At 48.4% G+C, this 17,433-nt stretch overlaps 1 protein-coding gene across 2 annotated transcripts in view; it reads right to left on the bottom strand.

Moving 5' to 3' along the window:
- The window catches only part of ZNF185 (zinc finger protein 185 with LIM domain), a 43,749-nt gene extending 27,210 nt beyond the window's left edge, over positions 1-16,539 (bottom strand). For both annotated transcript variants that reach the window (XM_075763751.1, XM_075763752.1), the window contains exons 1-4: positions 16,372-16,539; positions 2,179-2,254; positions 1,146-1,284; positions 493-552 (exon numbers count right to left, since the gene is read on the bottom strand). In XM_075763751.1, coding sequence (XP_075619866.1) covers positions 493-552; positions 1,146-1,284; positions 2,179-2,203 — 224 coding nt within the window. In that variant the 5' untranslated portion in view covers positions 2,204-2,254; positions 16,372-16,539. The remainder of the gene's footprint in view (positions 1-492; positions 553-1,145; positions 1,285-2,178; positions 2,255-16,371) is intronic.
- Positions 16,540-17,433: the final 894 nt, after the last annotated feature.

Raw genomic sequence — 17,433 nt, 5'->3', positions numbered from 1 at the left:
AAAGAACAGCAGCAGCACCAGTATTAAAGGGAAATGTCCACGTGGCTGCCAAGCCAAAACTCAAGCTAAATGGGCCTTGAGTGATACCTCAGTTGCTGCACCAAAATCAACCTCAGCAGTATTCTTTAAAAATGAATAATCATCAGAACAAGCTCTATAAAAGATCTGCGTAAGAGAAGTGAATTTTACAGTTAGCCAATTAAAATTAGCCACGCTGACAGCGTTTTCTGGCTCAAAATTAGGTCCGCAGATTGATGGCACGGAGGGGGAAAATTAGATGTAGTAGACATCCTGGTGGTTTTATCCCAGGAAAACATCATCTTCACACTAACTTCTCTGAGGGTCCATTCTCAGGACGGGAGTGCGGCAGAGCTCGCTGGCAGGAAAGGGATACTGTCAGGGGGGATCTGCCCCCTCGCACCAGGGCAGGAGGGAGCATCCCTGGAACCTGTTTCAAGCTGTCTCGGAGACAGGATGGGGCCCCAAAATTACCTGTTGTTCTGGGCAGCAACAGGTGTTGAGGCTGGGGATCCCCCACCGGCCTGTCCAGACCTAAGTAAAGAGAAACCACAGTGACATAATTAACTTCTGATCTTGCTGAGCTGCCTTGCCAAACATGGCAGTGATGTTTTCAGAGAGAGTTGCTAAGAGAAGACTGATTTGGGCTTGCGTTTGTCTCTCATGCAAGAGAAGCTGGTGCAGATAGTGGTGTTGCCCGGTATGGGGGTGGCTGTGTGACACAGCCCTGTGAGCCGCAGGGGGAGATGCTGACTGGGCTGTTTTGTCAGTTAAACTCCATCCCATCGAGTTCTGGCCCTTCGTTTGTCACTCTGGAGATGGTGAAACACAATCTGGCTTCAAAAAACTTCGGAATTCTCCTGAGACTTGAGATCTGCCTGGGCTGCTGGATTCCCAGCTCCCAGGAACGGCCATTTCTCTGAGCTTCTCCTCTGATTATTTAACAAAAATAAAGAGGAGCACCACTTCCCTTTGGCGGTGATGGCCCTTTCCTGCCATCATGGGGACGCCCAAACAAGCTAGCACGACACGTGCTTATTCTGCAGGCCAGAGAACAGAGTAGTCATGGGAGGTTGATGAGGGAAAGGGAAGGGAGAAGAGGAGCATTCCTTGGTGGCCACACTTACAGCGGGCTGCTCTTCTTCTCATCCTCAGAGTCTGAGTTATGGTGGTGGATCCAGCTCTTATCTCCTTTCAGGGTGGTGCGAACCTTCATCTGCTTAATGATTCTCCTGCGGTCTTCATCCGTGGGTGGAATGACACGTCCTAGGAGAGGGAAAGGGAAGGAGAGGAGAAGGGTTGTTGAGAAAGGGCAAGAATTCAGCGTCAGCAGGTGAGCCAGGCTAAATCTCAGGGAGCACACGTCTCCTTTCGGTCAGAGATTCGAACACTGAATCTTTCGCCACTTCTGATGAAAGGTGGAACCAAGCTGTCATCCAGACTTCAGAATCAATTTACCCTGATGCATCACCTCCTCTACAGAAATTCATACAGTTCTCTTTCTCCTTTCAGAGGACTGTTTAATGAGTCATTTTCTCTCAGGAAGACCAAAGACATTCAGTGGGTGGTCTAATCAGATATTTACGAAGCAGTGAGTTTCCTCTGGCATTTCCCATCACATCAGCTCTAGCATAATGCTTTTTAGGTTCGTGGGAGAGGATATGTCTGGAGCACAAAGCTGAGCCAAGAGTTGGGGGTTAGAGGTAAGCCATAGAACGCAAACACCCAGCCATCAGCTTTCTCTGTGGCCTGTCAGAGTTGGAGGACACACATCCTTTGGTTCCTTATTTCCACAACAAAGTTCAGTTTCAAAAACATATTCTCAAACCATGTCTCCCTCACAGTGTGGTTCTGGCCCAAATCTGGAAATGTCCTATCCTGTGTGGTCTCTCTTTTGCTGTCCAACAGCAGCTCTGCCACCATCTTCATTCAGCTCCTTGTCTCTGTTCAGGCAATGAACCACAACTACGTTCTCTGGTTGAGAAAGTCAGCAATTAAAGGTTAATTCCAAACAAGGAAGAGGTGTCCTCTACCTTTGGACACAGTGCGCTGGGGGAGTTGCACAGAGATGTTACAGCAGATACAACTGAGCAAAGGCGGCAAAGGAAAGCCATGACAGCGGACAGATCCCCCACAGCTTGGGATGCGGAAAGAAATTACCTTTACTGACACCCAGGGACATCATGGCTCTCAGAAGTACCTTCCCTTTCCGTTACTGTTTGAAGACAACAAGGCCCTGGAAGAAATGAGAAAGGGGAAAAGCAAAATAGTAGTTCTGATATAAAAACCTTTGAAGGTATGCGAAAGGGAGAGCATCACAACAGTGTCACAGCCACATAGCCTGGAGGATGGGGAGACTGTGGCACATACACCAGAGTTGTGCTCTCTCCCCATGCCGTGTGCCTTCAGCATCGAGGATAGGAAAAAAAATGAAATGGGTGTGTTCTCCACGCCAGTAAGTCTTCAGATTGGCCATGACAGACATGTCCTTCCAGGTCTGGGAGGAAAGTGGTGGAGGAGACCTTAGCAAAAGCGCCCAGAGCCACTCAGGTTGGACAGACCTTCTGGAGTCCATAGACCTCAGAGCAGCTGAGGCTGCTCAGTGAAGCCTGGTATTTTTGTCACATGGGAGGACAACATAGGGGCTCTTGGCAGAGATACCTGTTGTTCCCCCAAGATACAGCAGAGAGAATGTCTTGCTGCCTGTCTCAGAAGCATGAGTTAGTTCTTGCTTCTGATGGCAGCCGGGCCCCTCCTTCAAATGACCACAGTAGAGCAGCAAGGAGAAACTCCTTGCTAATCCAGCACCCGATGACATTTTGATCAGAAACTTTCCTATTTTCACTCTCTACAGTTTTTCAGGTAAGCTGTGGGATAAGCCCTTGTTTCAGAGGAAAAAAATCAAGGGCAACTTCCAGCTTTTACAACCCCCCCTTCTTTCCTTGCCATAACTATCTGCTGAACCTGGATTCTTAAGTGACTATGCTATTCATTAATAAAAATGCCCAACCCTATTCAGGAGCCTGTGAATCTAAATTTAGGTGGTTGTTATCTGCTGGTGGGCTTGTCCCTGCAACATTGCCGTGAAGCCACACGCCCATAAGGAATGCCGAGCGCTGATCTCATAGCGTTGCTTCTTGGCAAAGTCTACTCCTTTGGCTTGTCGCAGCCGAAGATCTACCTGCAGCATATCCACTCCTCATCCAGTTTGCACTGAGATCGTGAACAAGCTCTCTGCTATTACCCCAAGGCTCCCTCTCCCTTTTGCAAACACTCCCAATCATTAATTCAGCTTTGACCATGAGCAGGCAGCCCAACTCTTTTCTTATCCTTCCCAGATCCCCTTCCCATGCAAATTTAATTGACCCTGCTATTTAGAGAGAGACGAAAACTGTAGCAGTGTCGTAGATATCCATGAAGAGCCTCTAAATACTTGGGTATCTTTATACTACAGGTGGGAGACATGGCTGCAGTCTGCAGGAGCACAGCTGACAGACCTGTAATCTGGCAACTTTGGGTTAAAAAGAAATCACAGCATCCTGGACCCACACAGAGAGAAGCCATGTGGCTTCATTACCTACAGCATCTCAGTGAGGCAGATTCAGACCACAGCTACCTTGCTAACTGCAATTCAGAAGTGCATCTGATGTCCTCTTCAACTTATTAAATTCCTTCCTGTTCCAGGACAAAGTAAAGCTGAAGTAAGTGGAGGATGAGAAGCAGTGGAAAAGAACTATCCCAAGAGTTTGATATGGCCCTGATCCAGGGCAAATCAGGGCCAGAAGTAGATATAGGCTACATGCTGTCCTATAACGGAGGTATTTGGAAGCTGGAGAGCAGCGTAATTGAGAGCACAGACCCGGCACAGACCTTTTAGAGGAATAAGGTTTAGGAGGATGTAGGAAAGATTCTTGGGAAGGTCCGGAGCGAGGGCTGGAGCTCACAGAGGTGCAGGACTGAACTCCACTCCCTGCACGTACTGCAGGCATCGCGCGCCAGCCCTGCAAGAAACGACGTCTCCATTTATTGCTTAAACAGAAACTTCGCTTCTTACTCAGACAATTCCCCTAACAAATACACCCAAAAGGAAGGGAAGCTGCAAAGGGCGGCACTCAGCATGCGTATAAAAACGTGCCAGAAACTACACATTGGCCAAGCCTTTTCCTCTGGCGCTGCCTTCCCTCTTCCCAACTCACACCATCCTGGGAGGGACCGCAACAAACACTGTCATACTCTGCTGATATTTCTGGCTTGACAAACAGGCGTTGGAACACGTCGGTGGCTTTGGGGGACTGGCAAGTGTTTTCTGCCAGCCTACTTTTTCCGGCTATGAATCACACGATGGCAGCAGCAGCCTGGGTGCTCCAGGTCAGGGCCACTGCAGCTCTGGGTGGCGTACCTGCACAGCGGGACATCTCTACTGCTCGACTGGCAGAAACTGATGGGGGTTAGAGCTGGCTGTCCTCCTGCCCCACACCAGAACAAGGGAGTCCAGAATGAAGCTTTCAGCAAAACTTCTGTGACAGAGGTTCAAAGGTCCTTCTTTGAGAGATGGAGAGGAGTCAGCTCTTTGCTTCCTTACAACATCATTTTCCCTCTTTCATTAATGAAGGCTATCAAGTGGCTATTTTTACCTTTCACCTGAGGATCAAGGCAATACAGCCTAATCAAGATCACCAGAAGCTGCATGGGTTCAGGAAGAAAAGAGCAATTCAAGTACCCTATATTTCTTGCCTGTATTGTTTAATCATCTGCTGTAGGCTCCTGTTGGACATAGGATACTGGGCTTGGTGAAGTTTTGGGCTGATCTCAGTGACTAGAACATGAAAAGACAAATCAACCCAGGTTATACCATGAATCCTGCAGTTAGAATAACTCAGCATTTCTCAGAAAAGAAACAAAAAGCTCATTTTCTTGTTTTAATGCTAGCTGGCAGCGATACCTGGCAGATAAACTGACATCTACGGATGCCAAGATAGTAGCTGTGATGAACAAACAAGAACAAGAGAGATACATGGACTCACTAACCCAAACCAAAGAAAGGCAGATCGGCAAACTACTATCCGGAAAAATTCTCACATTTTCCTTGTAACTGTATTTGTCCATGTTGTGATATTCCAGCAGTTGGTGGTTAGAATAAGAAACAGGGGATGTAGCTTCTCAGGCTGCAACAGGCTGCAGTGGGACCACGTCCCAGTCCATCTGCTCAAACGGTGGTGCTGTGCAGAAAGCAGCACAGGATTTATGGGGCCAGAGAGGGTTAGCAAGAGGGTGTCTGACTCCAGAGCACTGATACAACACTCCTGGGAAAGAAAGTGCTTCTCACTTCTCCAGGGACAGCTTAAAAATGGAAACAGCTTCCCCTCTTCAGCAGAAGTTGAGTTTAGGCTTCAACACGTGCTATAGGACCTCAAAACATGTTTCAAAGTATTATTGTCTTTATATTCAAATTTTTGTGAGTCTGCAGTGCAGTAAATCTCAAAGATCTCAGTTCTAAATTTGGAGTGGGAGTCTTCAGCTGTTAACCCTTGCCTACCATTATTCCCTGAAAGCCAACACGGAGCACTTCCAAAATCCTCCTTAGCAAAATGTTGCTCGGGAAAGTGTTTCTTCAAAAATATGCTTGTATGCTACTGGAACCTCCATGGGTGATATTAAGTTACAAGGGCAAAAAGTGGATTCGCTGGTATAGCTTATTTAGGAATTGTTAGCTACAGCCATAGGGTACAACAATTTCCTGTATTGGTACAGAAACAAATGCACTTGCCTGGTGCTGGAACAGACCGCAGCTGATCCCAACAGCTCTGCTTCCCATCTGGAGAACATTATCTGTCACTTGAAAGGAGCTTGGAGATCTGAACTCAGCAGGTGAGGAGAATCATTGATACTCAAAAAACTTCCCGTAGTCTGCAATTCCTCAGCTCTGAGCATCTCCAGACTTTAGGTAAGACAAACGCTTTTTCTCCCTGCGGGTCAAGTCCCAGGCTTCACTGGGGTGGGCAGTATTTCTAGAGTTTTTACAATCCAAAAGCAGTGTTTCACCTTGTGAGAGTCATCGAGAAGCTGGGAGCGTGGCCCATAAATTTGGGAGCAAAGAAAAACCTCTCTTCTGGCAGCGCTGAGGGATAGCTGTGAATCTCGAGCTGGCTCTGAGCATAGCTGCCAGCTATACACCACTGCCGCTATCTTTTCAGGACAGATTCTCAAAAAAGCCCCAGAAGAAACCCTTTCCTCTACACAAGATGCCAGATATAGGCTGTTTCCCTGGCCTGCTCTTGCCAGCACAACTTCAACATTAGCCCAGCACCCGGCACTTGTGGTAAAATGGGAGATAAAAGGGAAGAACACAGTTCAGATGACTCGCCATGGCCCAAAAACAATGCTCCAGGACAGGAAACACGACAATGGATCCCTCTGTATTTCAGGCACTCCAAGTCTAAACGCAAAGCGGCAAACTCCTATCACCAGGCTTACAAAATATGGAGATCCCCACTCTCTCATCCCCACCAAAACCTCTTCTGCCTCAAACTAGATCCATCCTTTCCCTCTTGCCTTATAGTTAAAAAATAAGCTCTGCCAGGCTGGACACACCTTTTTGTCCTCTGCTTACTCGTTACCTAGTACAAAATGCTTCTGCTGTGTGACTGGGAACAACTCTATTATAAAAGGACATACAGTGAGTCACCAAGTCACTCAGTTTTACATACCAGAGCTGTTCAGGAATATATATTTTCCCCCCAAACATTCACTACAACTATAAAATCTGAGACAAAAGCAATCCATTTAAATAAAAATCCCTATTCCCTCCCTATTTATACAGAAGGTTTTCCTTCAGCAGCCCAGTGGGAACCCTCCAGAGCCAAGTGCCTCCTATTAAGTGTCTGCACACCACCAGCGCAATAGGCCCTTGATCCTAATTGGCACCCTTGGCTGCCATCGTTATGTAAATGAGCAATAATCCTTCTTCGCTTCCTGATCCAAACAGTTATTGCAGGCTCCGTTGCACCATTAAGCATTGCCCAGTTTACTCCGAAATGGTTGCACTTTGAAGGATGATTTCCTTAACGCGCTTTCTCTGGACAACCTTACAGGGCTGCCTTGGGCTTAACGTTTGCAAAGCGCCCTGGGATCCTGAATTAATTACGAGATCCACTTGCAAAACACCAGCTCTGAGGGGTGATCCCCTTCTGAAAACAGTCAAATAAAGTAAGGAGTGGCATCTGGCTGCAGACAGATGTCATTTATTTCCTTCGCTGCCGAGTAGATAGAGGCTGCACCTGTACCACAGGACAGAGCCTGTGGGCTTACAGCAAGCTGCAGTGGACAACAATGAACTTGTGAGCATGACCTGCTAGAGAGATGTCAAACAAGCAATAAAAAACCCCCCAGACTGACCATGGAGCCTAACCCTGCCTGTTGGAGTGACTCCTGCCTCAGCAGGGACAGCTGGGCATTGCTACAGGCAACACTTAGGACACAGGTATGTCCATCCATGACCTACCTGTCAAATACAAAGTCTAGAGAAAATTTCTAGGTAGCACAAGGGCCAGAATTCAGTTCCTCCTGCACCTTCTTACAGACTTCTCCTGAGCTAAAATAATTTTGATTTCATCTCTTAAAAGGTCTGTGACTCACGGAGCCACGTGTTCTGTCCACACAGAGCACAACTGGGTGCAAACTGAAATACCACCTACCTTCATAACGGTTCACAGTAACGTCTGTGGGTTACAAACACTGCAGCACATGCAGTGCACAGACACTTAGACCAAGAATATATATATATGCTGAATCCTTTCTGTGGCTTAATCTGTTGCTGGGCATAAATACATTCTACTTTTTCTATTCTACATACTTCCTTTTGCTTTGGACTCAAGGGAGTCACTGCACATTAGTATTTCTGCACAAGCTGCTCTGAATAGATGTTTCAAATAGTACACGACACTGATTTGTGTTCTTCCTGCATGCATTAAGAATAATATTTAGTGAGTGTTTTGGTTTTGTTGTTGTCTTCTCCAAAAATAAATATTTTTGGGGAAAAAAATACACTGGTAAAAATGTGCCAATTTCACCACACTTTTTACCTGAAAACAAAATGATGATGTAAGTGCTTTACCTGCAGGAGCACGGGGCTCTGTGAGAAAGCCCTTAGCTGGGAGCAGTAAGGAAAACCAGGGGAAGCTCTGAGAGCTGTCACAGTAAGCCCCAGTCCCTACAATGCTGGACACAGGGGTTATTAACACGAGGAACAAACCCCAAACCTGGTCAGCAAACACATCTCACTGCAAAAGACCTCTCCTGGGCTGAACCAAACCAGCTACTGAATTCCTGAAGAAAGAGCTTCACAAAAGCCCGTCTGCCTAACAAGGTTTAATGGGAGGTAACAGAATCAAAGTGATTCTGTTTCCCAGGATAAACGCCTACAGGAGCATTCATCTGCTGATCCTTAAAACCCTCGGGGTCCTATGAACAGCTTACAAGAATAAGTCCTTACTGAAAATAAGTCTGGAAAGGCTACAGCCAGGATGTTTAGTCCCTGAGCAGTGAAGGTATACCCATAGGAAATGCAGTCTGTAGACTGGAAAAAGCTGGCGGGGGGGGGAAACCAAAACCCACAGGTTTGCTGTCTAATAAAGGGAAAAGCCCTGAGCCATACGATGAGTGACTGGGAGCCTGTTAGAGACAGCACCACTGTTCTAAGAGGGGTTAACTCCCGCCTGCCTTAGCTTGAGAAAAGGAAAACTAAGTCCCCAGGTGCCAGCTGAGCCTATGTAATAAAGAAGATAAATGCAGAAGCCCAACACGCTACTCGGTGCCGCACGCAGCCCAAAGAAAACACCTGCCTCTTTGTTGAGAGGCGCTGACGTGGCCGGCGTCAGCAAGCGGAGCCGGAGCCGGTGGCATCGCCCGTCTCGGCTCCCAGAGCAGGTTTGTGTCTGCACAAAGGCGTCCTTTAGGGGACCTGAATCACACTGGCATGTACGGAGGGGGCATTCACCTCCCCTCTCCGTAATCTGCTCTTTAAGCATAGCAGTGCAGTGTTAAGAGGAGTGGGAAATTAGTGGGTTATGGGCTTACTCATTTCTCAGGCATCATTAAGGAACAGGCAAAAGATGGAGGATTTTTTTATTTGCTGATCATTTCCAGCAGAGAAAAAGGTTGTTCTGGTTTGAAAAGAAAACACAGCTTTCAGCAAATGGAAGAATTCAGGCAAGATCATGACAAATCAGCCAAAAGATTTAGCTACATATTATGCTGCTATATGTTTTAAACAAAACTAAATGAAAATTAAGGAAAACACCCATATTGTTTCAAAACATAAAATGAAAATGCTTCATTACAAAAGGCTTAACTTAGCCTTTTGTTTCAGGTTCTAACATCTTTTTTCTTGGGAACAAAAACTTAGTGCAACTTGCATGTATTTTTGAAAGGGTTCAGTGTTGCTAAATCTGAAAAAAAAAAAAAAAAAAAAGAAATTGTGCAAGTCTAACCACAGAGCTGTATCAGGTTCACCACTGCCAGTCCAAGTTCACAATGCAAAGCAGCTGCCAGCTACAGCCTGCCCAAAGTACTCCTGCTATCTCCTTTTCCACGATCCTAGCTAAAAACCAACCCAAAAGCCCCTGAGAAGACCATCCCCCTATAAAAATTCACCAAATGCTCTACCCAGAGCCCAAACTTTGAATTCAGGGTGTATCTTCTCGCGATCCTAAGGACATACCTGCTTCAGCGCAGCTCTACTCCTCCGACGGACGTGTCTCCCTGCCACCCTCCACTCCCAGGCCAGAGCTGAAGCTTCACCCTTGCTGCAGGAGCGTGTTCTCCCAGCTGCTGGCTGGGAGCAGCACATCATGGGAGCGTTTTGCAGGAATACCCGGTGGTGCCCTGCTTGCGCCCTCATTAGTGCCTGTGGTGGAATCCTACCCCGGGGAGCAGAGATGGGACAGTCTGTTGAAACTCAGATCTTCTGTCCCTGCTGCACACCCACCACGGGATGCCAGGGGGGCAGCAGGGCAAGCATGGACCATTCCACCCTTGATCTCAGTGTACTGCTCCAAAATGGGATCCTGCCACAACAGGATAAATAGACAACTCTGCTCTTCCAAACCTTCCCCCTCGCCCTCTTGGCTTGCTGCAGGCTTCTCCTCTCCATGTTCAACCCTGGTGTGCTGCTTAGCCCCAATACCACTGTCATCTCCTTCATCTGTTATCTCCTTGTTTCCCAGACCTGTCCTGCCCTCTTGCTGGATCTGCCCACAGCCAAGATACAGAGAGGCTGGCACCTTACTGAGGCTCTGACTTCATGAGATGTTTCCAGCGTGGATCACAACAGCAGAGAAATGAGGTCAACTGAAACTGCCATCAGTGCCTTGGTCCTACATGGGGGAGAAGCAACGTGCTGGCTACCTGACAGAGCAATTTTTAAATTCATCTCCTCTCCCCAAGTTCTCACGAGCCCTTTATGAGTCAGCATCTGACCAGCTTCCAGGCAATTAAACCCAAATTGCCTCTCCCCTCCCTGCGATAGCAGGTCTTAAGTATGTAGCACAGGTGGAGCTACGTGCCGGGTATGCTGGAGAAGGTGAGGTTGATCATCTGAGTGATAGCACTGGGAGAACCTCTGTTGATAAGCTGGATTTCCTTCTCCATCAACTACGCAGGGCTGATTTCAGGGAATAGCAGGGATGAATTTGGACCTGTTATGACAGTTTACAGTCTCCTTAATTCTGCAGAGCACTTCACAAAACAGAGGGATCTCCAGCCCTTCCCTATGAGCAGCAGCAAGATACAGGAAAGTGGATGCCCACCCCTAGGCAATATGAATACACGACAGCTAGACACTCTTTCTGATATTTGAAATAATCTGTGATTTACAGTCTGGCTCAGCCTCATGTTTCTAAGTAAAACATGGCCAAAACACTCTCACCACAAGTCTCTCACCTATATGCTGGCTGATTGCAACCAGTGCTCAGCTTTCAACCACCAACCAGCCTCTGGGATATCCCAGGCAACAGGAGATCCATAAAAATGGGTGTTACAATGGCTAAATTCCTGCTGACAAAGCATCCAACAGGAGCACCCCAGCACAAGAAATATATGTTCTGCCTGCGCAGGACCAAAATCCTATTAGATCGTGTCCTGAGATTGCATGCTTCAAATTGAGCTGCTGGCTAAATCCATGCTAACTATCTATACAAAAGCCATGATCTTCAAATGCACGGAGCACCACCATGGCCCTCGAAATCACTGGCAGGTTACATCTACCTCTGGGAACCCCTGGGATGCACCAGCAGCTTTGCTACAGAGCTAGAGGCAGACAGCCCTCACTTTGGAGTCAATCTGCTGAATGCAAGCAGGAAGGGCACGGTGCCCGCCAATACGCTGCCTCCCACTGAAGACGCTAACTCTGAAGATCCTCATCACATGAATGAAAAAGCAATTACAAGCTATTAAATAAGGAAAGGGGAGCTGAAACCTTGTTTAGATTTCAATCTTCAGGGCGGGTCCGTCTGCGGGCAGCCAGCCAGCTCAGCTCTCCCTCTGCATGCTCCCGGGTGCTGCAGTGGTCCCTGCCCTGCCTCGGGTACTTCAACCTGCTTTGAGTTTTTAAGGCAGCTTCAAGGTATGCCACTGCTGCTAACGGGAGAGTCTTTACCCCTCAGCAGCGCTTCAGAGAGCAGCTCCTGGTGAAATCCCCACCCCGCCAGGCGAGCAGGCGGCTCTGCTACATGGAACAAACTGGAGAGCTCAGTTTGGGTGCCCGAGGGGGCAGGTGATACATACACACGACCACAACAGTGGTACCAGCAGAGGAGCCAAGAGACAGCTCGGGCATCCCAAACTCCCCTCTTACCCTTAGCAGGGAGTGAGCGCTACAGATGACAGCCCGTGGGCTGAACAAGGGACTAACTACAGCCAGGCCCTTGTCTGTCCCCATGGCCACCACCCTCCCCAAGGCCACGGAGGCTGCAGCTGGTAGAGGGAGAGGGTGATATATCCTCATGCAGTCCTCTGCGAAGGAGCTGATGTACAGCCAGACCAGCACTCTTTGCTAATAGATTCTTCAAGTGCCTGAAATCAGCAGCCCATCACTTAATTGGGATGATTCTGCTTTCCATGTAAGCCAGTTAAAAAGATGTAATTATACCCCAGGAGATAAAACACTTACTATTCTTTAAAAGCTGACTGCAGCTCCTATTACCTGCGAACGCACAGAAGAAAAACCTGCCAGCCATCCTCCTTTTTGATGGCTCAACTGCAACTTTAAAATGTTAATAACAATTTTTTAGCCTGCTGTTGTCAGGAGTTTGTAGGGCACTTGTGGTAATAGCCCCTTTGTGCCTAATAGCCACCTTGCCCTCCGTTCATCTTGGTGATGAGCTGGGTCTGACGTTGGACCTAGTTCTGAGGACTAAATGAATGCCCTGGGAAAGGAAGCAGAGCTGCTTTGATCCTGTAAATACAGCTTACCTGGAGAGCACCACAGGGCACCTTTAGACTCCTGAACTGTCCGCAGAGCCCAGGCCAGCCACTAAAGTTCATGCTACAGCACTCCTGCTCCCAATGTCTCGCTCCCCGGTCTCAGGTCAGGATCTCCCTTTGATGTCCACGGCACCAGGCTCACTTTACTGTGCTGGTCCCTGCGAGAGCTGCACAGTGAGATGCTCTGTGCCTGAAAATGCCGTATCGGTCAGAGCCTTTCTGCACAGGTACCCCACAGCTGACCCAAGCACTGCTGCCTTCCCTACTCCACACAACAGGGAGTTAAACTCTTGGTGCCTCAACAGAAAGGTCATTAACAGACAACAAACTGTGTCCTAAACCAGTATTACTTTCCTTCAGCCCAAAGCCCACGTGGCATCACTTATGCGACTGACCGCAAAGCAATCCTGTTCCGCCTACAGTGATCAAGGACCTGCAGCCAGCAGCTCTGGGACCACCCGTGCTGTCACACTGCTTTCCAAGGAGCTCTCATGTGCTCTTCCTGTTCTTTTGTAGAAGCACAAAACTCATTTCACCAGCTAGGAACTTGTGTTCTAATGGAGGACGTGGCCAGTGACCTGAATGCCAGCCCTCAGCTGCAAACAGGACTGAGGTCAGTCATGCAAAAGAATATCCTGGTTTAATGATAATTGATGCCTATTCTGACCTTCACGGTCCTCAAATTAAAATGTATTTAAAGCTTGCAAAAGGTTTGAGCCTTCCCCATTTGAATCTCCTAAACTCTGCTGAGAATTTTGTCATCTAGCCTTAAATCAGGGTCCAAGTCCCCGCTCTCCAGCCCATATGGTGAAAGGTGGGACCTTGGTTTAACACTCAGCAGATGAGGCCCAGCTTTCACAAACCCACAAGAAGGACAGCCAGGGAGAGGAAGCTTCTCCACGCAGGTTACATGCAGAGATACCCTGCCCCAGAAAGGCAGCACTCCGGTGTCAGGATTGCTAATCCAGATCCATGCTCTGTCAGACTGCCCTCCAGTGATCTGCATTAGGTGTGGGCACATACTTGCATTTCTCTTGCGTTAGCCAGAGCACACAATGCAAACTTTGTGCCAACGTTATGCTTTTATGTCAGCTGTTACCTGATCTGCTGTGAAGCGAGAGCAGCGTGGATAGACTGTACCTGATCTAGCATAAACTCTGCCAGAACAAAGTTAACCCTTTAAATTCATTTCAGCAAGTTTGAACTGCTAATGGAAGTTTATGCTGGATTAGCACTTTTTGCCCAGTGGCTGTGACACTTTTCAGCCAGTATTCTTAAAGCGAGATTTATTTCACCTTTGAACACTGACTTGAATGACATCCCATGCCTGGGAAGGATGGGCACTTCCATCCCACTGTCTGCACTTGGGGAAATGAGCAGCAACAGGAATTACACTTCAGGCTTCACACTGTGAACTCCCAAACTGCAATTTAGAATCTCATCCCACCTCACGCAGGCAGGTGACTGAACGTGTCTGAAGTGGGAGGTTGTCAGTCAGCCTCTGAAAGCCCAGACCCACAGCCCGAGGCACACTCTGGGACTGAGCCTCAATGCAAATCACACGTAGTGTCCCGATATTGGCATAGTATTAGGAGCCAATTAGTATTAATAGCCTCCGTGATATTTAGGAAGCACTGAGAGATTTCTAAAGTCAACCTTGCGAATGATCAGGAATGCCATAGTTGAAGCAGTCCAGGCAACCTTAAATCAACCCTTCTAGGCTCATGCAATACAACAGCTCATCGCTGCCTCGTTCAGCATGTGCAGAGACGCTCTAAGGAGAAGCCAGGCTACAAGAGGAGGGTCTTTTCTGCAGGAACCACTGCTAGAGGTGTTTGAGGAGGCAGGTGTCAGCTGGAGAGGATGGTTACTCCTCTGCAGGTGACATTTTATGCCTCTGTCGCAGTTCTTCCATGATGCTAGTCAAGTAATTTAAACAGCAGCCTAGTCATCAAACTGTGCACCCACCTTTTCAGGGTGGCCAACACGACCCTGAAGACAAACCACAGCAGCACCAAGCACTTGCAGCTGCAGCAGAGCCTGGCTGGCTGTGCAGGATCTCTGTGAAGAGCCTCAGCCCGGAAACACGGCTCCTCAGGATCCTGGTCACAACAAACGCCTCTTCTTCCCCGAGCGTGGGGAAAAGAGAAATGCAACCTTGCAATTGCCATGGGGAAGCCCACACAAAACTCATTAACGCGAGCAACACAGACACGTTTCAGACGTGTCCGAGACAACAGCTGTAAAGCTACAGATGGAGAATTATAATTTCTTTTAATTCACTTGCAACCACATACCCCACAAAAAAAAAAAAATTCAGTCCAACCAGATGAAGTTGGCAAAGACGTGAGCTATTGAAGTCAGGAAAGTGTGGCATAAACTTAATTAGAGCAGCACGCAAACCTGCCTATCCCAAGAGATCGTCTTGGGGCCCTGTTGTGCCAGGAGCTGTACAGACCTACACAGCATGACCACCCCCAAACACAAAAACTTGCTGCTGTTACTGCCCAAAATTACTAGATTATTTTTCACTATACTGGGCATACAGTTTCATTACTCTAATTACAAGGCATTAATTCCTAATTGCTCAACTAATTTCTGTATTTGAAAAAGGAAGAAGGAGGTAAAGGATGTTTACCGCACCCACATGCTATTGACCTTAAGCCTTGATGTCTAAAGATGAAAGCAAGAAGGAAGGAAAACATTTTGCTTTCAAAGGCAGAGCTTTGCCTTTGTGTCACGGATCCACAACAGAGCAGGACAGAAAATCTCACTGGCGCTTCATGACATCGCAGAGACGGCACAAAGTTTTGCCAAGAAAAAACAATGTTTTTGTAAAAGAAAACTAAAATCTGCCATTTGTGGAAATTAAGACTTCCAGTTAAAACATTTGGGAACAAATTTAATGCTTTTTCTTTGGCTGGATGAATAAAATAAACTAGCCTAAGGACAACGTCCTGATCAATCTGATGAGGGGGAACAGCTCTGCTCCCCAGCTCGCAGTAGAACAACCTGTCCAGCTTAATCCAACTTGTCCTCCTCTTAGCGGTTTGTCCTGGAACAGCCAAGGGCCGAGCAGAGGCGTGGGGATGGGGAAATGGAGAAGACATTCTCCAAGCTTGGAGGCAGGATGAAGCAAGGACAGAGGGAGGTGCTCATCTCCTCTACACCAGCTTTACCACTCCTTTCCAGGCTGCTGATTTCATGCTAATTGAGAGAGAAACAAAACAAGGCGGAGCAGGAGAGAGAGGAGGAAAATATCTCTCTCTGCACACCCCTCCACCCCACGCGTGTCCTGGGGAGGTGGGGTGGCAGAGGCAGAGCACGGTGCAGCTTACCCCAAGCCTCTCAAGAGGTTGTCAAGAGTCACAGGCTCAAATTTTACCCCTGTTGTCCAGACTCTGCTCACTCCTGCCCACACACAGAACTTTCCCCCAGTTAGCTTACTGCCACAGCCCCTGCTCTACCTAGTAAATTAAGAAGGGGACAGATTTTAGAAAGATGTGCGGTGACGGGCAGGGAGGGAACTCAGTGGTCAGACAGGGGCAAGTGACAAAGACCCATACCCAAACCTCCCCTTTCTGCCTCATTTGTGCATTTGTACTAACACCATCCCTGCAGTACTCAAGTACCATTTGAGAGCCACGCTTTGGTCCAACACACTACAGAAGAGAGCTTCATTTCCCCATGCAGGAGGAGGATTTAAGCTATTGGTTCAAGCCTCTTTCATCCCTGCATCAGCAGGTTAGGAACGGACAGCCTTCCTCTTCCTCCTCCTCCCCAGGCAGAGAGAGCAGGTGAAGCACAGAAAGAAGCAGCACCCCGGCTGCCCTCTGCAAGGCTCAGAGGACCAGCCTCCCTTCCCAGTCCTACCTGCGGAGGCTCCTCAGCCGTGGCTTCCCCCCAAAAGGCCGATGCGGAGCAGTCTGCAAGCAATCTCCTGCCACTTTCGCCCCCCAAGGACTCGCAGCAGGTATCTTGGATCCTCCCTAGCAGCAAAGGCGGCTGTGGGTGAGGCAGAGCTTACCTGCCGGCTGGACCGAGAGGGCTGGCTCCTGGAAGCCAAGCCTTGTTTTGAGGAGGAGACTTGGGTGTGTTTTGCCCTTCAGGGGAATCAAACAGGTTTCTCCATTCAGACAGCAAGGTCTCCCCTCCCTCTAAGCTCTCCTCTACATTCCTCACATTCTCCAGCAAATGCCACGTTCCCCAACCCTGTGCTGCAGTGGGACAGCGCAGAGCAGCCCCCCAGCACTCACCCCACTGAATCTCTTCCCAGGCCAAGCACTGCCAGACAGGCTCGTCCCGCTGGAAGGGGGAGCGGGCACCCCACTGCTACTTGGGTACCGGCAAGCCCTTGAGTCTGAGAGCCGCTTACAGCAGTGGTACCCAGGTAGCATCAGGGACTGGCACTGTAATTAGCACTCAACAGCGATTGTCTAGTTCTAGCTAATTGAGGTACACAGGTGTGACTATCACTATTCGCTGCAGAGGAAATTGCCAAGCACTCTCACCTGCCTCAGTTTATTTCCCTTTCTAATTGCTGTGGTCACTGCAAGATCCCCAAGGCCCAGCTTTGGCGAGTCTCTGAAGGGACACGGCAAGACCCTTGGCTAATTTGCCAATTCCTAAGGACTGGTCATTGGTGACGTGAGTTTAGAGCACTTCTGAGAGGTCAGGGCTCCAGCCCGGGACTGCCACAGGTTGGTAAGAAGAAGGTGCTGAAGCCTCAACCAAGCACCTGTCAGGACCTTCAGGACCTCCCCCCACCTCTGTACCCACCAGCGCACACTTTCCCTGCCCCTGTGCACCCATCAGAAGTAAAGCCCAGTCTACAGCTTTAAAGCCTTAAAGCCCAGACGAGCTGCTGGAGAGAAGCATTCCTGTGCTCTCCTCGCAGCTCTGCGATGTATCTGCTGTAGAATGGTGGCAAGCCAC

The sequence above is a fragment of the Balearica regulorum genome, chromosome 11, assembly GCF_011004875.1.
Source record: "Balearica regulorum gibbericeps isolate bBalReg1 chromosome 11, bBalReg1.pri, whole genome shotgun sequence".
Taxonomy (NCBI): Eukaryota; Metazoa; Chordata; class Aves; order Gruiformes; family Gruidae; genus Balearica; species Balearica regulorum.
The sequence above is the reverse complement of the archived record's forward strand: the minus strand, read 5'-3'. Positions and strand labels throughout refer to the sequence as shown.